The 27,798-nt window shown below is 44.6% G+C and overlaps 1 protein-coding gene across 1 annotated transcript in view; it reads right to left on the reverse strand.

Moving 5' to 3' along the window:
* Pdlim1 (PDZ and LIM domain 1) overlaps positions 1 to 27,798 on the reverse strand; it is a 45,589-nt gene that overhangs the window by 15,744 nt on the left and 2,047 nt on the right. The window contains exons 2-4 of the mRNA XM_036200112.1: positions 11,287 to 11,438; positions 9,255 to 9,339; positions 4,664 to 4,863 (exon numbers count right to left, since the gene is read on the reverse strand). Coding sequence (XP_036056005.1) covers positions 4,664 to 4,863; positions 9,255 to 9,339; positions 11,287 to 11,438 — 437 coding nt within the window. The remainder of the gene's footprint in view (positions 1 to 4,663; positions 4,864 to 9,254; positions 9,340 to 11,286; positions 11,439 to 27,798) is intronic.

Genomic DNA, 27,798 nt, shown 5'->3' on the forward strand with positions numbered 1-27,798 from the left:
GGGCTGGGTGGTGGTGGCACACGTCTTTAATCCCAGCACTCCGTAGGCAGAGGCAGGTGGATCTCAATGAGTTCGAGGCTAGCCTAGTCTACAAGTGAGTTCTAAGACAGCCAGGACTGTTTCACAAAGAAACCCTATCTTGAAAAAACAAAAACCAAAAAAAAAAAAAGACAGTAAGATGAAAGATGGTCATGGTGCCACACTCCTTTAATTCCAGCACTTAAGAAACAAAGGCAGGTGGTTCTCTATGAGTTCAAGGTCACCCTGGTCTATATAGTAAGTTCCAGGGCAGCCAAGCAATGAGACTCTGTCTCAAAACACACACATACACACATACACACACACACACACACACACACACACACACACACACACACACACACACAAAGAGTGAGCTGAAGCAGGAAAATCCTTTATGTTTCATGATGTCCTAGAAAATAAGATCTTGGGTTTCAGATGCCCCAGATTACTTGATAATTAAATTTTAAAAAAAATTTTTTAAAAATTAAGTCTTGGAAAGCTTGTGCATTCACTTCTAAAGGGAATGCCTGGTCTGAATGTTCCCTGTGTTTTAGTCTCCTATGATGAACAAGGAATAACTCTGGCCATCGGGAGAAAAAGGAAGAATACTCAGACCTTAGACACTATGGAGTGCAGGCATATTAGGTACAGAGACAAGCAGCCTTCATGTTGGAAGCCTTCTGATCCTGTTTCCAGCTAGACAGGGCTAACACAATCCCCTGCTGCCTTTTGGATAGCAATGAGCCCTTTATCTCCACTGCACTTGCTTAGACATCTGCCTCCTGAGCGTTTAGGGGATACCCTGAACACAATTGGGAAAACCTAGTAGTACTCTGGGATTTCTAGGCTGGTTATGGGAGCTCAACCACTTATGCCATGAAGAGACCATCATCCCAGAAGGATGCTGGCCAATGGTATTCATAGCTCAACTTAGGCATTGACTCCAGGGGGAGAAAGAAGTTCATGGTAGGCCAAGATAAATCTTCTCTGGAACATGTTTATTATTCTTCCACGCTTCCACTCTGAGCCCCCAGCACTCAGTAAGGGCTGAGGCAGAGTTCTCCTAAGTAACAAGCATTCACTCAGTACGTTCCAGCACAAGATACTACATTCCCTTGATAAGCTGGTGGAAAGGCACCTGGTTAAGGGCCCACCTGAAAGCTCTGGAGACAAGGTTTCAGAGGATTTACAAGGTTTGTCTAAGGTCACTCAGCTGGCGGGGCAGAGCCAGATTCTAGGACTCTAATCTACAAGCCTGTAGAAAGTAACAGACATCACATAAATTATGAAATCCAGTCTCTACATTGCCAAACTTTAACAGGTCCCTTCTACACACAATTGAAGAGTTCAGAGAAAAGGTGCCATTTCTTTCACTGGAATGACACACAGTAGGTACTCCAAAAAGGGCCGCTGAGCTGAAGTCGCCTAGAAGGGAAGGGACACAGAGGGCCTCCTTCCCCTCTGCTGTGTTCAAGAAGATCTGCTGAGGAGACCCCCACCTCCCAGATGGCAGTGCTGCTGCTGACATCCTGATCTGTCTGGGATGCAGCTGTACCAAGACCTACAAGACAGCCAGCCACACACACAGCAGAATGCTCTCAAGTGCTTGAAACCAAAAAGAAAGAAAAAAAAAAAAAAAAATACCAGGGTAAGCCCCAGGGAATGGGTGATGACCTCAGATGCCAAGTATTTGGTGAGCCAGTTCTGGAACTTCAGTGAATTCAGACTAAACAGTAGAGAGGGTGGGGTGAGGGGAGGTGAGCAAGCTCTGGGCCTTGTGCTGAGCAGGGAGAGTTACAGAATGGCTCCTGGGTTGGCAGGGTCATCTGTCTCTCCTTTCTGAGAACATGCTAGAAACAAACCAGCAGGCAGAGATCCCTGTACAAGAAACATGCAAGGCTCAGTAGCTCCTTGGCCTCTGGCCTCAGGGGTTCCCACCACTTCTTAGATTCATTCTCAAAGAGGTTGAGCTGAAGTAGGTAACAGGCCCCCTTTGCCGAGGGAATCTACAGGGAGACTTGATAAAGATCCTCGGGCTGCTGCAGTCAAGACTGTGACAGGAGCAGACAGTGGGGGGTGGGGAGCAAGCCGGAAGCAGGAGAGAAGAAGAAAGACGACATTAACGAAGGAAAAATATCTAATGCCCCCACACTAAAAATACTTTCCAGGCACATACTTCTCACAGTGCATAGCAGTTCTTTCAATTAAGGATGTGTCATTTCCTGGGTTATTAAATCCAGATCATGGAACATTCCACTCTGGGACAGTAAAAGAAGGGTCACGTTCCCAGCCTCTCCAAGCACTCCAAACACAGGAATGGTGGCCCTTGGAATTCAAACCACTCCTCATGGAGCTGCATGCAAGCTCTCCTTTAGGGGGTGATGCTTGAGGGACCCCCTGTGTAGCTTTCTCAAGTATCGCCAGCATCCCCATGACCACCTCAAAGGGCATCAATGTATCAAGCAGGTAAGGACTCACAGGAACCATAATTTGGGGTAAGAGGCAGTGGTAATGGGCACTGCCATTAATGCCAGTGGCAGAAGATGCTTCTGAATCCAAAACCTCACTAGACTCTAGGGAACATACCGGATCTGTCCTGTCCTGCCCTCTCAGTATTGGGGCAGAGACTTTGCATGTAGTGGATACCCAACAGTCTTAGTATCTTTCTGGTCTGTCTTTGTCTCCCTCCCTCCCTCCCTCCCTCCCTCCCTCCCTTTCTCCTTCCCTCCCTCCTCCTCTCTCTCTCTCTCTCCCACCCCTCCTTCTCATCCCTGGGAGACAATAGGGCTCCTGGAACAGCCCTCCAGACAGTTAAGGAACCTGGGACTGTAACCCCTCCTAACTTGCATTTAAAACAGTTAGTTTACAACTAAGAAATCTGGACAGATTATAAAGGTGAATAGGGAAGAAACTGAATGCCAAAATAAGCTTTTGGAGTTAACACAAAATCTGAGTTAAGATCCTGAGAGATCAGACAACTTTGGAATGTACTGTTTTCCAACAAAATTTAAATGTCACCAACATTTAAAAGTCAGCAATTTCAGGTTTATTAAAAAAAAAAAAAATCCAACTCATGTTTCAGTGAAAGTAATCAGCAGAGGTGGGTGGGATTCCTAGGCCTGCATGCACTTTTGGCTGGAACCCACGACCCATCCCTGTGGGCAGGGCGTGAGCATGAGGCGCCACAAGTACAGTTCAGTTGTTTGATCTGGTAGGCCCTGCCCTGTGCTCCTTACCCTGCGGGCCCATCCTCAGGTGTATGAGTTGGCAACTCCTAATCTACTCCCCACCCTCCTAACTTGACACCCTCACACCCAGTTCCTTTGCCATGGGTGGCAGGAGTGTTGAAATCTGTCCCTAGAGAGTTGGGGACAAAGCAGCCAGTAGGCCCCTTGTAGTGGGTAGCAGGTCCAGCTTTGACCTGGAAGTGCCACCCCCATTGAGGCTTCGGTAACTGTCACACCTACAAGGCAGAGTCGAGAGACGACCCTGAAGACCGGAGATCCAGATGGGCCGGCTCTCTTGGTTGATGGACCCTGGACGCTGGAGGCAGACGAAGCAGAGTTCTCCAGAGAACACCGCTGGACTGCTCTACACCTTTCCCAGGCCCTGCAACCTATCCCTTCACTTGTAAGTTACCCCACAAAATAAACCTCCCTTTTAACTACGTGGAGTGGCCTTAATATTTAAACCAATAGCCCCTCTGCTGGAAGACGCAGAGACCCAATACAGAGATAAAGGCAGGTACAGCCAACAGGTCTGTGACAAAGGAAGGTGCCTGTCTGGTTCCATCTACAGTCCCCATCTCTTCCCTTCCCAGGTCAGAACCCAATCCCAAGGGAGAGCACTTGCAGCCTCAAGGATTTCTCTCTATCATTTGTGGTCTACTCTGGTGAGGAAGCAGGCACTGCTTCACCACTACACATACTGGGGTACCTCCCCCTGCTCAGATCCGGTGGGAAATGTGGATATAAGCTAGACCATCGTAAGGAGCAATCCTCTCAAGGACTCCACACAACAGTCCTGTGAAGAAAGACCATGACCAGCAGCTGAGAGTGAGTGACCACAGCACTCAGGACAAGAACAATTCTCAATCATTACAAGATCTGGGAGTGTCAGACACAGGGTTGGGCACTTTATATCATGTTTTCTTTTATTTCTCTTCCCAGTGCGTGTATGGGCAAACGTGTGTGCACAGTGTGGGTGTACAGGTGTTCACACTCATGTAGAGGCCAGAGGATGACATCAGGAATATCCCTTCATTGCTCCCCACCTTATTCATCGAACCCAGAGCTCATGTATTCAGCTAGTCTGGTCAGCCCCATCTGTACCTCTGAAGTGCTGGAGTTACAGACAGGCCACCAAGCCCACCTAGCTTTTATGTATGCTCTAGGAAGAGAACTCAGATCCTCTATCCTGAGCAGCAGTCACATCAACCTTAAGCTCCTGCTCCAGTAACACATTTTCTTATTTTTACCACAACCCTACAGAAAGGAGGGGGCGAGCCCCTTTCCACATGTGAAGAAGCTGAATGCCAAAGTTTCCCTCCCAGGTTGAGTGGTTCAACTTGCTAGAAGAAACTAGTGGAAAAGGTCTCTCCCAGGACTGGTCTGGAGGTGTTGGTGGGGAAGGGTCTACTTACGGTCTGCTGTTCGCCTCCTCCCCACTGCCTGTGGTCTTCGACTCCACAGCACTGTTGAAGTTAGAGATGTTTTCAGGAGAGTAGAGGCCGGTAGGGTTGTTGTACTGGTTTGTGATGATGCGGGGGGCAGTGCTGGGAGCCGGTGAGGCAGTAAATGGCATTGCACTTCGGTTGTGAGCACTTCCTATGTGCAAGACCTCCTGAAGGCAGGGAGCAGAGGAGAAATCAAGGAGGTGTCCACCCTGTACCCCTTATCATGTGCAGTACAGGCTAACAGCCCAGACAAAACTTCCAACTAAGATACAGCAGCCCTGGTTCAAATCTAACTTCAACTGGAGGAAGAGGAGCTCCAACAAATGCAAGGAGACCGTGAGCAATGACCCGGAAGCATCCACAGATGCACAACTGTACATCCCACACTCTCTCAATCAGCCCCATCTCTGGTTCTTCTCCAAGGCCCAGCAGATCTGATCTCCGGGTACCTCTGGGAGGATAACGCTTCATGCCTTGGGCTACCAGAACCCAAGTCAGATCTAAAGAAGCATCCTTTCAGGACACATTCCAGAGGCATTAGGAAGAAGAGGAGAGGTGGTTTAGGTCATCACAAAGCCCTCAATGCCGAAAGGTGTAGATAATTCCCCGGGTTAGATCATCAAGAAAAGGAGGTAATGGGAACACAGGAGCCACAGCTGCTGACTACATAGTCTCAGTCCTTGCAAAGAAGGCGGAGGGGCAGAGAGGCTATTGTTCTCTGTGGTAAAAACACAAGGTGGAAGGTTCTGGAAGCCAGGTCCAAGGCAGAACCTGTGAAGGGAGGACTTTTGAGTTTCTGTGTCCTCCCTTCTCTCCTTAATGTGACAACACACCCTCTGCCCATCTCCAGAAGTCGGGTGAACAATTACAATGACAGCCTCTGGAGGCTTCTGTACAAACACCAAAGTACTTTTGGGGCACGGGGATGTTCAAGACAGGGTTTCTCTGTGTAGCTCTGGCTGTTCTAGAACTCTCTGTAGATCAGGCTGGCTTTGAACTCAGATATTCTGCCTGCCTTTGCCTGCCAAGTGCTAGGATTAAATGCGTGTGCCACCACCTCCCAGCTGTACTTTTTAAACTAACATTCCTTTAAAAAAAAAATAATCACAAGTTACCTGATGACTCACGTAGCAAGTTTCTCCCTGCTCCAATGCTCAAAATCAACTCTGGCTTCCAGTGCCGCAAGCTCTGTGTAGCTACTAAACTCAACATGTTTTCTGAGTTCTCAAGAAAATTCTTCTAAACCCTGGTTTCTTTCTCAAACACCCAAATAACTGAAAAGAATTCCAGTCCCTCTATTGCTCTTTTTCCCTCCTTTAAAAAAGAAACTTCAGTGTTTAATTGCAAACATTATGAATGAAAACTAACAGTTTAATTCATTACAAAGCTAATTTAAAATAAAAGCCTGCATAGACATATTTTATGATAAAAATTTCTTTTCCATTATTCCAGTAAATTTTCTCTTAAGTCAGACTCAGTGAGTTTGAGTTGACTTTGTCCATATCTGCACAAATAATCAAAAATTGTTTTTTTTTTTTTAATTTTGTTTTGAGACAGAGTCTTTCTACACAGCCCTAGCTGTCCTGGAACTTACTATGTAGACCAGGCTGGCTTCAAACTCACAGAGATCCACCTATTTCTGCCACCAAGCCTGGCTATAAATAATCACAAAAGAGGATATTAAAGGGGGGAAAAGGCCATAATCAAGGAATGGTTAAGTAGTTTTATGTACACTGACTCAAAGGAATCCTGAAATCATTGGCTGTGGAGGCAGCAGCAGATTTACAGAAGAGGCCTGGGGCTCTCAGCCCATCACTAAGGGCAGCATGGGCAACATGACAGCATCCAGCATGCATCCTTCAGTCTCCACAGCAATCTGGGAGCAACACAGAATGCTTCTTCGTTAGTCTTGGCTCAAATTTTCCCTGACACTTTGCTATGAGCAAGTTCTGCCTCTCTGAGCCCATTTCTCTAAGCTTCTACAGCAGGACATGGTGTGACACCTCAGCTCACCAAGCACAGTGCAGAACACGGCGTGTTCTCATTAGGAGAGGTCCTTTCTCCCCATAGAAACAAAAATAGTTCTGGTCAGAACGGAAGTCCATGGGAGAGCCATGGCGAAAATTCTTACTTGTTTGTTGTTTGTTTGCTGCCCACATTTATAGATCAGAGGACAACTTACATTCTCACCTTCCACCATATGGGTCCCAGGCATCAGGCTCAGGTCCTCAAGCAGGCTGGCATCAGGAGCCATCTCCCCAGCCTCCCCACTCCACCCCATTTTCCTTTGTGGGAATGGTGTTTTTTCTTTGGGGTGGCTTTTTCTTTTTTTAATTCTTGATGCTTACTTTATAAAGCATCTTTCAGGAATGTGTCTGGTTTGTACATAAAAAGAAACATCTCTACCCCCATGTGGATTCCAGTCTTTCCAGAAGACAGGCGGATTTAGGGCTTGCCTTTTGGAAGGGATGACGTAATTGTTTGGGCTTTGTATTTGTCAGTCGCCAAGGAAACTCAATAATAAGGAAACACAAACTAGGTATGTAACTATGCTGACCTCAGATAAGCTGGGGTATTGGTTAGCTTTATGTGAACTAGCAGATCTTTATAATATCCATGAACTCTGTTCTATTTGTCCTCTAGCTAAGAAGGCTTAGAAATGGAAGGTCTGGGAAAATGGGAGGTGGGAAGATTTTTTTATGAATAAAGAGGAAGATACATTCAAGCTAGCCTTTATAGTAGTTTGAATAATTATTTTTTAGTCTGAAAATGATCTTCAAAACATCAGCACTGAAGAAAAAGGATAGCCAAGATATGAATAATTACCTCAATTGAAAAGTGTGCATTTTGGACCAAGTTAAACCAAAATCATTCCTCGTGTTATAAAAGATATGAAAATTTAACACATCAAAATTCAACACATACAGTAAATTGAATAAGTTGTTAGACTACCAGGGAAACTGAAATTAACTCTTGCATGATTTAAATTTGTTTACACAACTGCCAGTTTGCAGAATAACATTTTATGAATTTTTAATAGGACTTGTACAGAATAATATGTTTGTGTCCGTTTCAACACGACAGATGCAAAACAATCTTTAAAAGGACTCAGCATTTTAAGTATGATTGTTATGGCATTAATAGAAAAAACTATAACTACATTTCTGAAATTTTAATGGAACCCCTTTAAGAAATAAGGACTTACAATCACCCATTTAATTTATACACACCAAGGTACCATGTGAATTCAATTCCATACGATTTCTGTACTATACATAAAATAGCTGACTCTGTATTAACTTTTGATTACTATTTCTATATAAAAACTAGCATCTCAAACTTAGAAACAAAAAATTCAATTTCAAATCTTCAATTGGGATTAAATATATAATAATCACAAGCCTGGTTTGAAAATTATATTGAATGTGTGTGTGTGTGTGTGTGTGTGTGTGTGTGTGTGTGTGTGTGTGTGTGTGTAGGCACACTCACCCCTGAAAGTATGTGTGTGGAGACTGGAGGTTGATGTGTGATGTCTCCTTCAGTTCACTTCTCCACATTTTAGACACAGAGTCTTTCAGAAATCCTGAAGCTTAGCCTTCTAGCTGAACTGGTGGACCAGCTCTCATTGATGGTGCAGATGGGCACGGTCATACGCAACTTTGACACACAGGTGCTGGGAATTAAAACTCAGGTCCTTGTGTTTGTGTGAAAGCACTTAACCTATAAGCCACTTCCCTAGGTCCCTCACTTATTAATAATTCATTCACTTATCCAGTAGAGAACATACTTTGTTGTGAGCAATGTGGGGAATTTTACCAAGATGTTCTAACTATTTCTCTATTTATCTCAAAACATACCCACTCCGTGTAGATATCTTAGAAGATACAACTAAGGGAGAAATAAAAACACCTATAAGCAGCTATCTACTGAGAGATTTATTTATAAATATGGGCTTTCAGGACAATCTACTGTTCCAGAAAATTCTGTTTGATCAACGAACAATGCAGTGACTCCTTACTGTATTTTTTTTTTTTCCAAGAGTAATCCTCAACCTCATTTTAACTAGTTGTAATGTCTTTCTCCAAGTTTCTCTGTAACAAGCGAGTAACAACAGATTTCCACCTCAGGACTCACAGGGAAAGAAAAGTTACCATTAAAACCAGTGTTCCTTTTTCACTCTGCTTCAGGCCTAAACATATCCTCACTGGCGATGATTCTTTGTATCTAAACTCTGTAAGAGCTGAGTGAGAGCTCTGAGTTCACTAGAGTCCTACCCACCCTGCTTGCAGGAGGGCTTTCGCCTCTTCCCTCATTGCCTGCCTTCCTACTGGCAGCTTCCAGCCCAGGCCACGTCCCTGCCCTGGGGTTTTCCAGCCCTTTCCTCTGGCAGTTCCCTTACTGGAAGAACTGAACTTGAGCCAGATCCCAGCAAAGACAGTGGAAGGCTCTCCCTGCCACTTTATCCCCAGACTTCCAGGGCAGGAAAAACAAGGGACTAGCCAAACAATGCCCCAGCAGGAAAGCAGCTGGCAGAGGAGGGGCAAAGATAAGCACTTACTTGGGGTTCCGACGCTAAATTCATCTTGTATGGATGACGTTTTCCCTCCTCACTCACTAGCGGAGACCAAATTTTCTGTTCAGACCTGCGACACATGAACAAAGCTGTTGTTCCGTTCTGTTTCATTTCATTCTGCTTTGCAGAGCTGGTGATCAAACGCAGCATCTCACACATGTCGAGCAAGGGTTCCACCACTGAGCAACATCTGCAGCATAAAGCTGCTTGCAGTCTTATTCATGTTAAATCAATAAATACATGTTCAACCTCTGTATCTACAGGTTCTGCTTAGACCCAGGCAGCTGCAGACAGACGACTGACCCATACTGAACCTGTACAGACTCCCCCCCTCGTTGTTATTTTCTAAATAATATGGTACAGCAATCACGGGCATAGCATTGACTTTGCATTAGATATTATAGGTAATCCAGAGGTGACTTAAAGTATGCAGGAAGATGCACAGAGACTCTGTGCCATATTACACTGCTTTGTACAGAAGACACTTGTATACTCAGGGATTTTGATATCCACAACAGTTCTGGGGACTGACCCCCATGGATGCCAAGAAACAACTTTACATGTTAAAAGCAATTTAGATAAACATCCCCTTTTCCTTGATTTTTACCCTCTATTTGTCAATTAGATGGTAGCCATATTGGACAGCTCCTACACATAGCCTTAAGGGATTTCCCAAGCTGGCCTGCATTCTGATCTAGCCTCCACCTCCCTCATTACAGTCTGGGGAGCCAACATAAGCACCAGGCTCCTCTGAGTTGCTAAATCTGCCTCACGCTGCCACCTCCACTCAGGGTGGGATAGACATCAGCTGTACCTTGGCTCAGGGTTCCTAGCCTCGACCATATCACCAACCTATTTATTAATCAAGGATCTCCGTTTACAGTCTTGCAAAGGATTTTCTTCCTGTCAGTCACACAGCAATGGTCTTAGTAAAGTTTCAGTTTTCCATTAGTGTAGGGCTTTTTCTTTCTTCAAGGCAGAGAACATTTATACTTTACTTTGTATTTGTCATAGTAACCAGACAATTATCAGACACACCTGTACAATGTGTTGGCAAGTGAATGAGAAGGGAAAAAAAGAAAGAAAGAACGAACCTACTAATCAATGCATGAATGACCTGAACATGAGTTTGAGGGAGACAGACAACACAGGCTGAGACAGAACAAGAGACAAGAACAAAGGGTCACCATGCTTTTGAAGGAATCATAATAAACCGGTTCACCTCCTACAGAGTAAGTGGAGCTCTGAAAGTAACAAAATATTCTGGCATTTCTCATCCACTCTTGGTCGATCAATTCCATAGCACAAGTAGGGAGGAAAAAAAGGTCACAACGTGTACTTCACAGATGAGAACCTGCTGAAGAGCTGTAAATGCTAAGGTGAGTGAGCCATTAAATAAAGCAAGTTTGCCAACAAAAAGAAGCTGAACTTGATCCAACAGGAACTAGGAAGCCACTAGAAGCTGAACCAATCACTCCTGACGTCCTGGCTCTGTAGAGCCACTTTCAAGAGCAAGTAAAAGAAGAATGGAAATTCTACCCTAATTACAGCTTCCAAGTTGCTTTCCTCGCCTGCCTGCTCAGTGTCCTGGGCTTTGTCTAACAGACTCAGGTCCTTCCCTGCTGCTGTGACCTCATGACACACCACCCACTATTCAGGGTCCAACACCATCCTAAATTGATACTCAGAGGTCCTCAGGAAGACATTTCCATTTCATTTTACCTTAACAGTGTTCAGCTATTTTACCTCCTCAGGATTGTCATTAGTTGTGTTAGATCAAGTAAAAATGTGGTAACTTAAGAGAAAGAGGCCTAGATGATGAGAAGTCCTTTGACAATCAGAGAAACAAGCAACCTCAAGGTCAGAAGCCACAGACCTCCCGGAGTGCTTTCATCATGCACAGCACAGAGCTGGGGAAGCACCAGGGCTTCTGAGACTGGGGGGGGGGGGGGGGGGGACACTGTCCACAAACAGCTTCCGGTCCATCGGGAATGAACTAACACTTCCACAGCCTCACCTGGACACTGTGAGTGTCATGTTGTCTGTGCAGCCCTTGATTTTGTTCTGAGCTTCCAAGTGTGTCATGCTGCTGGTATCCTCCCCATCGATGGCTGTGATTAAATCTCCAATACATAAATTAGCTATAGCAGCCTTGCTTCCAGGAGTGACCTGGCAACAGAGAGGATAGCGCATTAGTTACCATTTGTCTCCAGGAAAACCAGTGAGTAAACACCATCAGGTTAAGTATTCCCTAATAAAGATCAAAGCATGGAAAAAGGACAGCTTGGCATGGTGGCACACACCTACAATTCCAGCTCTGGGGAAGTTGAAGCAGGAGAAAATTTGAGGCTAGCCTGAGCTACGCATAGTGAGTTTGAGGACAGTCTGGGATATATAATGAGACCCTGCAAGGATGAAAGAAAGAAAAAGAAAGAGCAGGGACAGAAGTGCTCAAGAAAGTGTGCTAAAATCATAATTTAACTACCAGCAATCTGTCATGTGTATACAATCTGTTACCATTTACCGAGTCCTCTGGTGACCTCACTGTCCTATTACAACAACCACGTGAGAAAGGAAAGTGAACACCAGCAACTGGGCTCAGAAAACTTGACAACCTACCCAGGATCACACAACTAGTACATTACTAGCCATCCAGCTAGCCCACTGCAGACTCAAACCTTGAGCCTCACTCAGCGTTCAGACCTCAAAATAAGTCACCAACACATTTTTGTTTGTTTTGTTGTTGTGGTTGTGGTTTTTTTTTAATGATTCTTTGTGGATTTCACATCATGCATCCCAATCCCACTTATCTCCCTGTCCCCTCACATCTGCCCTCTGCCCTTGCAACCTCCCCCCACAAAACAAAATAAAATTGAAAAGAAAAACCAAACAAAACACAAACAGAAGAAGAGGAGAGGAGGAGGAAGAAATGTCAGCGTGAAGCCAGGTGAGTAACACAGTTTACCCTTTAGTCCATATATCTTTACTTGCAAGTGTTCATTGCAATGAGTCACTGCTGTGTCTCTGGGCCTCTGGCTTCTGCTACACTATCGATAATGGGCTCTCACTGGGGCTCCTCTTGGATATCCTGTTATTGTCCTGTGTCGTGGAGATTCTGAAGTTTTTGATTGGTAGGTTTGTCCCCCTCACATGCTCCAGCAGTTCATAGATGAAGTGGATATCGGAGAGGGCTAGCTCATATCCCTGGTTCTGAGCCTGAGAGGCAGCTGGGCTGGTCAGCCCCCCAGCTTTCTCTCATCCTCACTACCTGGGTGAGCTCTCCAGCACTGCCCCCACCCCCAACTAGATCACCCATCGAAGCCTGCAGCAAGGAGTGGGACCAGTTCTCCTGCTTTCAGGTCCTCTGGCTCACTCACACTCCCAGCAGGGCCAGCTCTACTATTTTGCCCAGGCAAGATGCAGGGCTTGCTCTCCTGATTACTGTTAGGGGCATATGTGTGTAGGGGGGGGTGGGGGCTGGTGAGCTCTCCTGCTCTCACTCTCCCTGGTCAGCTCACCAGTGTCCCTGCCAACAGGGTCAACTCTAGTGTGCTGTGTAGACGGGGTGCAGGGCCTGCTCTCCTGCACAAACACATTTTTTTAAACTCGCACATTTAGCAAGAATTTCTATTTCTATGAAATCTTAGCATATGTTATAAATTAAGAGCATAGACAAAACTGGAACTGCTCACAGCTAAGATTTAAGTAACACATTAGTTTCTTTACAATGAGTTTGAGCTACTTTTACAATAAACAAAACAAAACAAAAAAAGCAATCAAGGAAGGAAGATAATTTTTAAATATGGTAGCATGGGTTTGCACCAGGAAGCTGGCCATGGTTAGGATCCTTCCCTACAGGTGGCTGGTTTTCTGCAAGGTGATGCTTCCAGACTAGTAGTTCCAAATGTGAAGACCACAGATGCCTGGGGTGGCCAGTTAGTCACTGTCACAGGTCCTCAAGTCCATTTGCCTACTAAGGATTCCCTGTGGACAGAGTAAATGTGTCGCCGCACAGACCTACAACGGTTTTTCAAGCGAACACAGATGCTGGTGTGATGAACGGCACTCATTCTGAAGCAGTACTGGACTCAGAGTAACTGCTATGGGATAGTTTCTCAGTCCAGATATACCAAAATGTTACTACCATCACCAGAGGGCCAGTCCATGACTGAACAATATTAAAAGGCCATCCTGGATGGGAACCCAGGGGCAGAATGGTACACCTCCAGACGCCCAGTGCCCAAAGAGCTCTGGCTTCCTCTTGGGCACCCCCATAGCTCCTGGGAGCTAGTGGAAGATGTGGCAAACCACAGGTTGTCTCCATAAGCTGGTTCTTCAAAATGCCAAATCAGGATACAGGACTAAGGCCCAAAGCCTCAGTTTTCCACAGCCCTGTTCTCAAAAAGCCCTCCTCAAAGAGAAAACGCTAGCCCTCATAGGGCTGCTGATGTAGGGAGCCTGCCATGGCCTAGCCCTCATTGGCACCCTGACCCCACAAAATGAGGGGTTGAGTTAGTCCTTGAGGTCCCTTCTAGCTTGAACATGTCCTGACTTCACGAGACAAAACTCCCCTGGAATGTGAAGATGTGGAACCAGTACAGAGATCCTGACCTCCTAACCTTCCTCTCCCGCTTTCCCATCATGTGTTTACAGAGATCTCACTCTCACCAAACAAACATCTGCTCCAGGCAGCCACTGAGTGAGATGTCTGACACAGGCCTTCCTCCCAGTGAGCAATCGGAAGCTCATTCTGAGTCACTCCGTAGGCAGTAAGAATACAGGCTGACCTGGTATTATACCATACACGGTCCACTTTTTCTAAATGACAATACAGAGCTTTGCTTTTTTTGTTTTTGTTTGTTTGATGCTTTTGGAGAATGTCTTATGTATCCCAGGCTGGCCTCAAACTCTCTCTGTAGCCACTGGCTCACTTTTTAACAGTCCTACCAAAGTATCCCTTTATTTGGGATTGATAATGGCTCTGAACTGGCAAATTCTATCTCCAGGCAGACCAGCTGGAAAACCAGGAGAATAATGCCAACCAAAGCCATTTATTTATGATCAAATATAACAGTATAAAAGAGCAGCACAGTTCCCTTTAAGATAACCCAGAAACCCTCTAGCAAGGCCCTCCCCTCAGGCTACCTCCCCACTAAACTCTGGCTTCCTCCTCAAGTGTTTTTCCAATTCAGTATTCTTAACTCTGCCTGATTGACTTCTCTGGCCTCTCAAGCCTCTACTTAAATTACCCTTCTGAGTCATCCCTGACCCCCAGTCTATGGCACCTATCACATGATAGTAGGTGCTCAAAATAAATAATCAATGAATGATTCAAATTAAAATACCCACTGTGGATAAAGATGTTATCAAGAGCTGGGGAGATTATCTACTGGGTAAGAGGTCTTTCAGTGTAAACATGAGGACTTGAACTCAGGTCCCTCAAAGCCACGTGAAAGCTGGGTGTGGCTGCACCCTATAACCCCAAAGCTCAGGTAGTGGGGAGACACAGTAGGACTGTTAAGGATTCAGGCAGCCAGCTAAGTAAAAACTGGTGAGCTCCAGGTTCAGGAAGAGACCCTGTCTCTCAGGGCTCAGGGAACTATGTGGAAGGGGAGGTGGAAAGATCGTAAGAGCCAGAGGGCATGGATGACACCAAGGAAACAGTGTCTTCCAGACACAACAGAGCTGATACACAGGGCCTGCACAGGTCAAAAGCAGACGGTCCAACTGTTCCTAACCAAGAAGCTATCTCCAATTAACAACTGCTTACAAAGAAAAAAGCAGTTTCTCCAAGGGAGTCATCACTGTGTATACACACAAACCACACTTAAAAGCAGTTCCATGTCCAGCAGTAGAGGCCAACTTAAAACGAACTCAAGGGTATTTGGGGAGTTTTTGTCTCACACTGCTTTGTTTTGGGTATTTATGTTTTTTTAACATTACTGGGTTTTGCTTACATATTATGGTTTCCAAGTTTGAGTATTTTCTTTTGTGTGAGGGGGTGTGAGTATGGGTGTGCACGTGCATTTATCCTGCTCTTTCTTAGTTTCTTTTTTGTTTGTTTGTTTTCTCTTATTTTCTTTGTTCGTCTTTTTATTTGCCTGTTTTCTTAAGAGAGAAAGAAGATGTAGAAAGGGAAGGGTGAGGAGTTGGGAAGAGTCTGGGAGGAGAAGAGAGAGAGGAAACAGTGATCAGAATACATTATATAGAAATAACTTTATTTTCAATTTTAAAGAGAGAGACCCTGTCTGGAGGGGATGAGGTGGAGAACTACAGAGCAGAGCTCTGACCACCTCTGCCCCACGGGCACACACATATTTTACTGTTTGAAATGAGTATCTCAAAATAATCAACAATATAGTTTTTTAAATCAAGTAACTATTTCCCTTAAAATGACTATCCTGGACTTAAAATAGAAGATTTCTTTTTACGTTTTATATTCAGTTGCTAAGAAGTCTGGAATTTCCAGCATTTGGTTCAAACTGTTTTGTAGGAGTGGCATTTCTGCAGAGATCAACCCAACAGGCCCTAGACAAGCTAAAACCAGTCCTAGGAGCCCTACACCTGAGTAATTTGGACCTACCCACCAGCCTATCCTTCAATCTGATTTCCTTTTTTCTTTTCTTTCTTTTTTTTTTTTTTTTTTTTTTTTGAGCCAAAGGAAAGTTTTGGAAAATACAAAAAATCATCAGCTCAGACTATGATGGAATAATGTTCTTTTATGAGCCATCTCTCTTTTTTTAAGTTGGGGCTGGGGATACAGTCCAAAAGGTAGAGTGCTTGCCTAGCATGTACAAAACCTAGGATTGATTCCCAATACCACATAAACTGGACTTGGTATCACTTGAGAGGTGGAGACCAGAAGACAGAAATTTAAGGTTATCCTTGGCTACCTGAAACCCTGTCCCCCAAAAAAAGGATGAGAGAGTTGGTAAACCAAGTAAGTTACAGAACTTACCTTCACAGAGCCTATTCAAAGGACATATTTAAAATAAAAACAAGGAGCTCACATAGACTAGAATGGACAAGCATATATTAGCAGCGTTTTAGACACAGGACTAGAGAGAAGCTGTGAGCGGTTCACGCTCACACAGCTGAAGGCTTATGCCTGGTTTTAACACAGAACCCCTCACAAATTCCACCCTTTTTCACTTCAGTGCAATACCATGGCAGAGACTGTAAGCCCATTGTCAGAGCTGAAAAGAAACCCAGAATTTTAAGAGGTACATCTGCCATGGCCTTCTATACAAAGAACTGGAGTGCCATAAAACCCTGTTGGCCAGGTGCCTCCCAGGCATGAGACAGCAGCTCCCCTGCTCTGCACTGAGCTGGGGCCCAGAGCCCCACCCTATTATCCATCATGCCAATATGAGACAAAACGGGAAAGGGCTGCGTGTGAGAAGACCTGGAACTTGCTGCTGGAGAGTTCCTGTCCTGAAAGGAGGGCTCCTTACCACATACTTACTGGACCACAATGAACCTCAGTTCCAACAGTGGCCGCCATTAGTGTGTATTATATGCCAAGTGCAGTCTGAGTGGTTGGTTAGTAAGGGTTGGCTTATGATCCTCTCATGATGCCATCAGGCAGACAATGTTATTTGCATCATTGGAGATGAGGAAATGGAGGAACAAGGGTTAAGCAGCTTGCTCAAGGTGACTCAGCTGGTGAGTAGCAAGCCAGGGCAGGCAGGCTTCAGGGTCCGCTACACCACTGTGTCTAGCCTAATTTCTTAGCAACCATCAAATTCCATCAGAACCAGCTCATGATGGAGTCAGCTTCAATTTCTAAAACAAAGAAATCCGATACTTCCCTCCAAAAAACCAGACCCATTTAGTTAAGTGGACATCCCCCCAAAAACCCTCAGTCAGATCTTTCCCGCAGAGATCATGCAACTAGAGCTTACAACTGTTGCTATAAAAACTAGTGTGGCTTGGGTGCAACAATCTCTATTAAAGAAAGAATGTTCTTCTGGTTTCTGTAGTAGTCACTCAAGTTGAGTTCACCCTAGGGCCCACCCCCAGTCCCAGATGGCCACTCCTTACCTGGAGGCCGTCACCCAGCACACTGACTCTACACTCTGTGTTCCCAAGGTGCCTTCAAAACCTGCTAAGGTTTTAACTTCAGTTTAAGTAGTGCAAGACAGAACTGTGGTGTAGCTCTCCCTAGTTCTTCAGTGAGGCATACTCACAGAGCATGAGCTCACAAGTAAAAGCTAAGCCCCTCCTTTGTGACATTGGCTCACTTCATCCTCCCCATCCTTCCTTTCTCACTCCCTCATCACACATACGCATATTCTGAAAGATGGAGCAGCTTGTAGGTTAAGATATAACTTCTAGAGGCAGGGGGCCAGGACTTGATATCCTGTGGTTGGGATTCAGTGCCTCTGTGTGGCTGGCTCACTCTTCAGCAGTCCTGACTCAGGAGGCTGCTGTGAGGCTTGCTGAGATGACTCAAGAAATGCAGAGCTCTTAGTTGTGAGCTCCAGGAACCATGTGCTTTGAAAAGGGCAGAGCCTACTACCAAGGAATTCAGAGTCCCTGGAGAGACAGGCCGATGAGAAATGTTAAATGATACATGTCAAAGCTACAAGGCCATCCAAAGGCTAATGATGGAACTGGAGAGATGGCTCAGTGGTTAAAAGTGCTTACTGAACAACCATGAAGATGTGAGTTTGGATGCCAGCACCTGTGTGACAAGATTGATAGGGTCTTGCTGTGAACCTGCAAACCCCACCACCCCCGCACTGTGGGAGGAGAGGGGGGGTGCAGGCAGGAAGATTTCTGCTGGCTGTGGAGAGATAAGCTCCAGGTTCAGGGAGAGATCCTGCCTCAAAGGAATAAGGCTGAGAGTACTAAAGACACCTGATGCCTTCCTCTGCTCTTGTACCTGCACATCCACACGTGTACACACACACACACACACACACACACACACACACACACACACACACACGGCTACAGAAATGACTCCCGAAAGGTGGTGCTGTTCAAAACCACAAAGCCACAAAAGGAGGTGGGAAAGAGTAGACCAAGTCTCAAGAACAGTCTGTAAACTGCAAAAATGAAACCCAGGGAGCAAAGGGAGGGGAGGAGGATATGAGACTAGAGATGCAGAGAGCAGGCTGTGAGAACCCTGTATTTTATCTAGAAACAATGAAATTACCACACAGTATTCGCTGTGTCCAGTTACTGTGAGATGACTAGAGACCATTAGCTGTACATCACTGGATGGATACTTTCTGACTTAGGGTTCCTATCTCTGTAATGAGACAACCAGGACTGAAAAAGCAAGCTGGAAAGGAAAGGGTTTATTTGGCTTATACTTCCACATTATAGGCTATCACTGAAGGAAGCCAGGACAGGAACTCAATCAGGGCTGGAACCTGGAGGCAGAGCTTATGCAGAGGTCACAGAGGGGTGCTGCTTACTGACTTGCTCCCCATGGCTTGCTCGGCCCACTTTCTTAATAAACTCAGGACCACCAGTCCAGGGATGACACTACCTACAGTGGGCTGGGCCCTCCCCCATCAATTACTAACTAAGAAAATGCCCTACAAGTTTGCCAGAAGCCTAATCTTACGGAGGCCTTTTCTTAATTGAGGTTCTCTCTTCTCCGATGACTTCAGCTTGTGTCGAGTTGACAGATAAGTAGCCAGCACACTTTCTAATGACAATTCAAACTGGACCCATTCCAGAGAGCACTCAGCCCCCAGCTCAGCCATTTCTCTAGTGCAGTAGTTCTTAATCTATGAGTCGCAACCCATCTGGGGGCCCTGAGCAGATATCCTACATATCAGATATTTGCATTACAATTTATAACAGCAGCAAAATTACAGTTATGAAGTGGCAACTAAAGGATTTATGGCTGGGGGTCACCACAACATGAGGAACTGTATTAAAGGGTCACAGCATCAGGAAGGTTAAAAACCACTGCCCTAGTGGATCTTTAGACGGTCCTACCTCAAATCCAAACTTTACTAGCAGCTGGAGGTGTTAACTTTCGGCACTTGAAATTGAGGGCTGAGCCCACTGTGCATCAGGCCCACAATCGAGACTGCTTTGTATTAGTTTTAATTTAAATCACATACTGGCAAATTTCATATAACCCAATAGATTCTAAGCTTGTGAAAAATCTGGCAACTGTGGACCTTAGATTTCCACATGGCAACAATCAGCACCAGCTGAGGAAACTCGGTCCCTCTCAATGAGAAACATACCACCCACTTAGCCACAAGCCCCATCATGCTCTAACTGCCCCAACACAGAAACCCAGTATCAGCACTACTTGTCATCACTCCTAGGGGGGGTGATTCATCTCACTGCTTCATCCTCTACTCAGCCTCTAGTTGCTTCCTGGGTCTCACATACAAGTGAGCTTGGGACTGAAGGCTTAGCTCAAGGCTGTGCAAAGCACAATTACAAGTAAACCCCTTTATGATAGGCTGAGGTGGGACCCCATGGAGATAAAGGCCTGGGTTCAATGCCCAGCACCGAAGAAAAGAAATACTTCCTAGATAGGATTACCAGACACCTTTGTTTGCCCAGGTCAGTAACCTTTTGCCTCTTAACCATGGAAAGCACCCCATTTTGTTCTCAAGTGTTCCAGCCAGCCTGGAGTGATGGTGCACACCTATAATCCCATCACTCATGACACCAAATCAAAGTTGAAGGCCATTCTGGGCTCCATCATGAATTCAAGGCCAGCCTAGGCTACCAAGGAAGACCTTATATCAAGAGAAGGAAGAAAAGTAAAAGTTCCATACTGGATGATAATTAATTGTTGCCATATGACAGATATGACAGTTTCAACCAAGCATCTGTTAGTTGTTTTATATGTTCTGAGGCACTGATAATTTTTCCCCTCTCCCCTTTGAAGGAAAAAAGAAAAAAAAAGCTCTCTATTCAAATAATTTTCTAACTTCCCCTTTGGGCTAGGGCTACAGGCCAATTTCCCCATTGATACAGAACACTTGCTCCTTGGAGCTGGCTACTAAAGCTGGGGCCAGAAATCAACCCAACTCACCAATAGCTCAGAATTTTATTCGCAAGGATGTGGTACTGACTTCCAACCTCTTACCTACCACATACCCTGAAAGGAGGGGGTAAAATCTACACAGAGCCCCACTTCATCTCAAATCAACGCAGAATGGTCCAGAAATACTCACACAATTGTTCGTTTTACTTTATTTTGTCCTGGGGGCCAATCCTGGGTCTCTGGTATGCTAAGCATACATTCTTACTACCAGGCTACATCCTCAGCCCCTAACCTCCGCTTTTTACATTTCCCAGCAAAGCCTAACTGATGCTCACTGGGTTTGGAAACTTCAAGGGGGATGTTGACTACTTCTTTTCCCAACACTGTCTTCCTGAATGAAGTTAAATTACTAGACAGACAATAAACACTTAAACCTACAAGTCCAGCTCCTCAAGAAACAACCTGCAGGACTTAAAAGTTAGAATTCACTCTCTCTCTCTCTCTCTCTCTCTCTCTCTCTCTCTCTCTCTCTCTCCAACAGAAAGAAAGAAGAGAGGGAAGGAAGGAGAGAGGGAGAAAGGAAAGGGGAAGAGAGAGAAGGAAGGGGAACAGAAGAAGAGGGGACTGGAGGGAAAAAGGGATAGAGGGAGGGAGGGGAAAGCAGGAGGGAGAAAACAGCCCTATCAATGCTGGTCAACCTCTGAGAAAGATCTGAAATCAAGTATTAATAAAGACATGTCAGCCCAGATGTCTAACATACTCAACATGGTTCCCATTTTGGCCTGACCAGAAAACTCACAGCTAAACTCAGTGTGCAATTACAGAAACCAACTGATTAAACATTCCTAAAACACTGCTGCTTCCGCTTCTATGTTCCAAATATTTCGTTAAATCTTAAGAATGTCCTTGTGTTTTAAATATCACAAGTGTCTGTTTTTGGTGTTGTAAACTGCCTTAAATCCATGCAGAACAAAGTGAGAAAAGAAGCATAAATATGATGCATCTCTGGACGAGCAAAACATGAAATTCAAGTTCCATTGCAATGGCATGCAGACCTTTAAGCACAGTCTCTTGATCTAACAGCCATGTCAGTGTTTTTAGGTATAAATTTGACAGTCTAAACTGGAGTGGGGTAACACAAAAGCAGCACGCCTGCCACATTTAAATGCTGCATGTGAGCTCCTCCCTGGGTCTCTCTTGGCTTGCAGTTTGTGGGTCCAGGCTGCCACCCAGACCCTGAAGCCACATCAAAGCCACAAACACTCATGAGGATACATAGGTTGGCCTGAAACAATACGACTTCAAAATGTTCTTGGTTAGTCTATAATAACCACTTTCTCAGGAAATGAGGCAATTAAGTAGGCTGGGTGCTTGTAGATGAGCTGTGTCCTAACCCAGCTTCCCTTCATGCACAGTGTAAAAGAAAGTCAGTTCACAGAGGTGGAAGGTCAGAGAGACTGGCTGCTTTTTGGTCCAAGCAATCACCATTCTGAAGACAGAGAAGAGTTACCAGTAAAGAGAATACACTAATCTCTCAGTAGGAGACATCAACTCTCAAGTGTCCAAAAGCCTATAATGACTATGCATGCTTTAAAACAATTCTAACCAACCAAAATCTGACATTCACTTTTGCAGATTACTCTGGCTGTTTCTGATCCTTCACTGATTAAATGAAATTGACAACCATATCGATCTCATGATCTCATTAGGTTGTTGAAAAGGTGTTCTTAAAGGGTTCAAAACAGTATCAGGGCTGGAGAGATGGCTCATGGATTAAGAGTCAATATTGTTCTTTTTTTGTTTTGTTTTGTTTTGTTTTTTTGAGACAGGGTTTCTCTGTGAGCTTTGCGCCTTTCCTGGATCTCGCTCTGTAGACCAGGCTGGCCTCGAACTCACAGAGATCCACCTGCCTCTGCCTCCCGAGTGCTGGGATTAAAGGTGTGCACCACCACCACCACCACCACCACCACCACCACCACCACCACCTAGCTGCTATTGTTCTTAGAGAGGACTAGAATATGGTTCCCAGGACCCATCTTAGACAGCCCACAACTGCTTCTAACTCCAGCTACATGGGGATCTGACACCCTCTTCTGGACTCTGCACTCACCCATACTTACATTCCCCTCTCCTACACACACGTACACATAATTAAAAATAAAATCAATCTTTGGGGTTGAAGAGATAGCTCAGTGGTTAACAGCACTGGGTGTTCTTCCAGAGGACCAGGGTTCAATTCCCAGCAACCGCATAGCAGTTCACAACCATCTGTAACTACAGTTCCAGGGCATCCAGGGCTACCAGACACATACACAGTACACAGACACACATGCAGGCAAAACACCATACACATAAAATAATAAAATAATTTTTGAAAGGAAAAACTTTTTAATTACTAGAAGAAGAAGAAGAAGAAGAAGAAGAAGAAGAAGAAGAAGAAGAAGAAGAAGAAGAAGAAAGTAGCTGCCATTAAATAAAACTTCTTGAACAGCCTGCCACATCCTGATGCCTGCTATGGGTTATCAGAGCGCTAGGCACCTTACACGCACCACCCACCTTCACTATTGTTGTGGAATTTTATGTCATATGACTCAATTAGCATTTGCCTACACATTACTGTTGTTAGTAGTCATCTGAATTATTTAAAGTGTAGGACTACTGGGGCAAGAGACAGGCTCAGGATTGCAGAGGATCCAAGCTCAGTTCAACACCCTTTTCTGAACTCAATGGGTACCAGGCACACACATGTTTAAATGGAGTCATTTCTATTAATTATCTGACTAGAACTGTAGGGTTATAGTAGGTATTTTAGCTTTAGAAGTATGAGCACTTCATAATACTTTTAATAATGTAAATCATTGCTGCATCATGTGCATTGAGGCATCTGTATCTTACATAAGTCATACTATGTCCTTATTAGCTGATCTTACATAGTAGCTAACTGATTTGATATAGTATCTATAAAAATGACACCCTGAATCACTGTTCAGAAGCTGGTCTCTTACAAGGTCAGTCTGTTGGTTTTTGTGCCTACAGTAGTACCAAGGAGGGAATGTGCTGTGTACACCAAGACCTTGTGACTGATGAGTGTCTACTCCATCCACTAGGAAGCTAAAAGCAGTATAACCGAGCCATACACAAGATACTAATACTTTTGTCTCAGGTTTTTGTAAGTTGTCCTAGTCACTGTTCTATGGCTATGAAGAGACACCATGACCAGGGCGACTCTTACCAAGGAAAGCATGTAACTGAGGCTCACTTACAGTTTCAGGGGTTTAGTCAGCATGGCAGTAATCATGGTGCTGGAGCAGTCCTGAGAGCTATATCCTAATCCACAACACAGAGACGGACAGAGAGAAACAGAGACACTGGGTGCCTGCACAGACTTTTCAGACTTCCAAGTCTATCCCGGGTGACATGTTCTCCAACAAGACCACACCTCCTAATCCTTCTTAAATAGTGCCATTCCCTGGCGACTAAGCATTCAAATATATAAGTCTATGGGGGTCATTCTTATTCAAACCACCACATAGGTATACTGCATTTTGAACTTGGCTCAGCAGACACAGATGCACCTGGTCATGTTCATTTGCCATAAACTGTCCCCAGATCCCCTGCAAGCACCCAAACCTTTCTCTAACCAGCTCTCAACTCCTCTGCTCTTCCATTCTCAATGTCCACAAGAGTTTAGACCCCAGAACAAACAAAACCTCTCCCAGGTGAGGCTGTGACTTCAGGCCCGTCTGAAGGGTCAAGGAGGAGCCATGCTTCTTCCCAGGATGCTCTGAGCTAAAGCTTACTGGCAACAACACAGGCATCCCAACCAATCCCCACAGATGCAAAAGCCTCTCAGGTAGGAAGCCCAAGAGAAGCCGGGCAGTGGTAGCGCACACCTTTAATCCCAGCACTGTCTCAAAAAAAAAAAAAAAAAAAAAAAAAAGAAGCCCAAGAGAGTCCTACTCTTCACACTGGGGTTTGAACCAGCACTAGGTTTTCCTGGAGTTCTGCACTGAATAACACTGTTGGCAATACAATATGCATTGTCATGGCTTATCAGGAGGCAAAATGGTGACTGACACTACTTGGCTGGCAGCCTGCTGGGCAATACACTCTGGTTCTGAATTCACTCTGGTCATGGGCTGTAGAGTGTATGGAAAACAGTGATTAGTACATGATTAGCAGATCATAACAAACATATTAGTAGTTATTAAAATATCTAACTTTAAGAGTACAGGCCTTGGAGCTAGCTGGCCCAGCCACTCACTGCTATATGGCATAGGCAGGCAACATTTCCAAGCTTCAGTGTCCTTATCTGTAAAATAAGGGTCTTCAATGTACCTACCTCACAAGTTATTCATGAGACTCACTGACAGAAGATATTAAATCCATAGAGCAGTGTCTTTTATATAAAAAGGCCTACTGTATATATTTTAAGTACTCTGATTACTACAAGGACATAAAATAAATATTTCTCATGTGAATCTTTTCTGTGTATATGACAGATATACTTTTATAATTAGCAACACAAGTCCATCTGAAACTATGCCTGAATTTATAACACATTTTCTCACTCAACTTACAGTTGAAGGTACAAGTAATGTTATGAAAGATGCTGGGCTCTGTTGTTATTCAAAGGGTACAAATACAATTTATTTGCTTAATTTTTTAACTTATATTCCCCCACCTACCCGCTGTGCGTGCTGGTGTCCCAGGAGGCCAGAAGAATGTGTTCTCCTGGTGCTGGAGTTACAGGCAATTGCGAGAGACCTGACATGGGTGCCGGGAACTGAACTCTGGTCCTTTGGAAGAGCTGCAAGCACTCTTAACCACTGAGCCACTTATCATCTTATTTATCTTCACAAAGAAGGAAGATGGCTTGCACAGGGTCACAGGGTCACCTGTTGAGCTGGCTAAACAACAGCTCTGCTTGAATCCCCACACTGAACCCAGTACCAGGTCCCATCCTTTCAGCCTCTCCCCCTGAGTTCTCCCAACAACACCACCCCCATGATTTATTTAGAAATAAATCATGCTTTAAAAGTTAATTTTATAACCTAGGCGCTTTTGTTCACTTATAACCAATCACTCTGTGACAAGGAAGTTAAGAAGCAGTTGAGGCATTTTTTTCTAAAACATGTAAATGAAAACAAATGACCTAACCTGCAGGTTCGTGAACTTCCCCATCTACACAAAGATACCAGCCTTGCTGTCCTCCACAGAACATCTGCAAGTCATGGCCTGGAGGGAAGGAGGCAGCTTGGGAGGCAGCCTTAACTCGGCCCCACACAGCAAACACTGGGTGCCTTTCCCAGACCTGATCAGCCCAGGAGAGTACCACCCAAGATGCGATGTCTGGAAGCCATTGTTCATGGTTCAGCCTTCATCAAAATTAACCAGCAGGGAGCTGGAGAGCTAGCTCCATAGTAAAGAGCATGTATTGCTCTTGCAGAGGACCTGGGTTTGATTCCCAGCACCCACATGGTAGCTCATAACCACCTGTAATTCCAGTTCCAGGGGCTCCAACACCCTCTTCTGACCTTCATGGGTACAAGCACACACACAGTTCACATACACACATGCAGGCAAAACACCTATATAATAAAATATTAAAATAAAAAAAAGTAAATCTTAAAGTTAAAAAAGCAACCAGAACCTATTTTTAAAAAGAAAATTAACCTGCATGGTCAGTATCCTAGAGGTTTGGGAAGGGAGGCTCAAGCTTCCGCCTCAAGTCATTCTCTCGGATGCCTCTCCCTCCCGTATCCCCAGGTCAGCCTTGATCAGCTGGAGTGGCTAATGCTTCTGAGGTGATTTACTGCGTACAATGCATGCAGAATGCAGCTGAGGTCCTTTAATGCACACAGGGCAGTTTTAGGCTTGTCTTCCTTTTTATAACCTGACCAATGAGCCTTGCTCTTCCAACCTTTATGACATGATGTAAAACTCTACTCCAATCTGGAAATAACCCTCTTGAAAATCAGAAAAGACCTCTGGCTACAGAGTAACCATTACTAAGCAACCCCTTGGCATCCTCGAAGGGCACAAGCACTGACTATGAAACCACAGGCTGTTAGCAAAGGGTTCCCCTGGACTCAAGGGGCAAATAAGTGGAAACTCCAGCTAAGAGCACCCCCTTATCACCAGCCCCGCCTCTTCCTGTCTCTTTTCAGTTGTCAGAATAACCCAGCATAGGTGTGGATTCTCTGAAGGTTTCCCTTGAAGGCTACTAGAGAAAACACAAAATTACAGAGGAAACACACATGCACATGCGCATACACACATACATACACACACACACACATACATACACACACACATACACACACACACACACACACACACTGCATATAAAATGCTCTATATAAGTCTGTTTAAAAACAGGCAAAATTCAGCATCTTGTGTTTTGGACAACTAGTTAATCAGTAGGGCAGGATTACATCATAGAGCTTCTATGAACCACCAACATTGTATATACTGATTAGGGTGTGACTGTACAGGTGTTCATTTTACAGTCAGTAAAAATGCATCTAGAAAAAAAAAGAGTATCTCCAGGACAGACAACTCTGGAGTTCTATTCGGCTTCATCACTCTAACAAAAGATTGGAGCCAGTACCAGAATAATTCATGCAAGAGAAAGCAAACATGGTTATTTAACTAAGAGGCAATCCTCTCCCTGCCTAATTTTATGGTTTGCTTTGGTGTGGAGACTGCGAGTCTACTTACACAAACACATACTAGCAAACTGCATCTGCCCAGAACAGTAAATGTAGCACACACCAGCCAGAAGGTGGGCAGAGCTCTTTACCAACACTCACACCTCACCATTATTCACTGTTTACAGAGCACTCTACATTCTTCAACTGGTAGCCAAGGGCTGCTGTTACCCCACTGTAATGATTAAAAAAATAAATAAACTCTGGGTGCTCACCTTAGATACCGCTTGGTAAGAACTAGACTCCAGGCCAACACCAGATCCCGGACCACCCATGCCATATTCTCTTTATGACAATCACTTTCTCATTCCCAAGAGGTGAACAGAGGCAATGAAAAGAGACAAGCAAATTATGCCAGTATCACAATGTCAGTGTCTCTGAGTTATTTTCACTTTTCAATTAAAACACTTGCCAAAGGCATAATGAAGATTAGCCAGAGCTGTATCCTCTCAGGTCTGAGGAGTTTGCATAAGCATATGACATGTGCTCATTTAACATGTGTGTAGAGTATTAAAAAAATAAATTAATCAGGGGTTCCGGATGTAGCTCGGTTGGGAGAGTGCTTGCCTAGAATGAACAACATCTGGGCTCAATCACCTGCACTACATAAACCTGCCATGTGCCATACATCCCAGCACTCATAAGGCGGGAGGCAAGAGGATCAGAAATTCAAAGTCATCCTTGGCAGGTTCAAAACCACCCTGAGATACATGATAAGTCTATCTAAAAAAAAAAAGAAGAAGAAGAAGAAAAAAAAAAAAAAGGAGTAAAGTTAATTAATGCATGAAGGACCAAAGCAATGGATTCAGTGTGTTTTCCACTCCACGCCATCTTCATTTCT

The sequence above is a fragment of the Onychomys torridus genome, chromosome 1 (genome assembly GCF_903995425.1).
Source record: "Onychomys torridus chromosome 1, mOncTor1.1, whole genome shotgun sequence".
Lineage (NCBI taxonomy): Eukaryota > Metazoa > Chordata > Mammalia > Rodentia > Cricetidae > Onychomys > Onychomys torridus.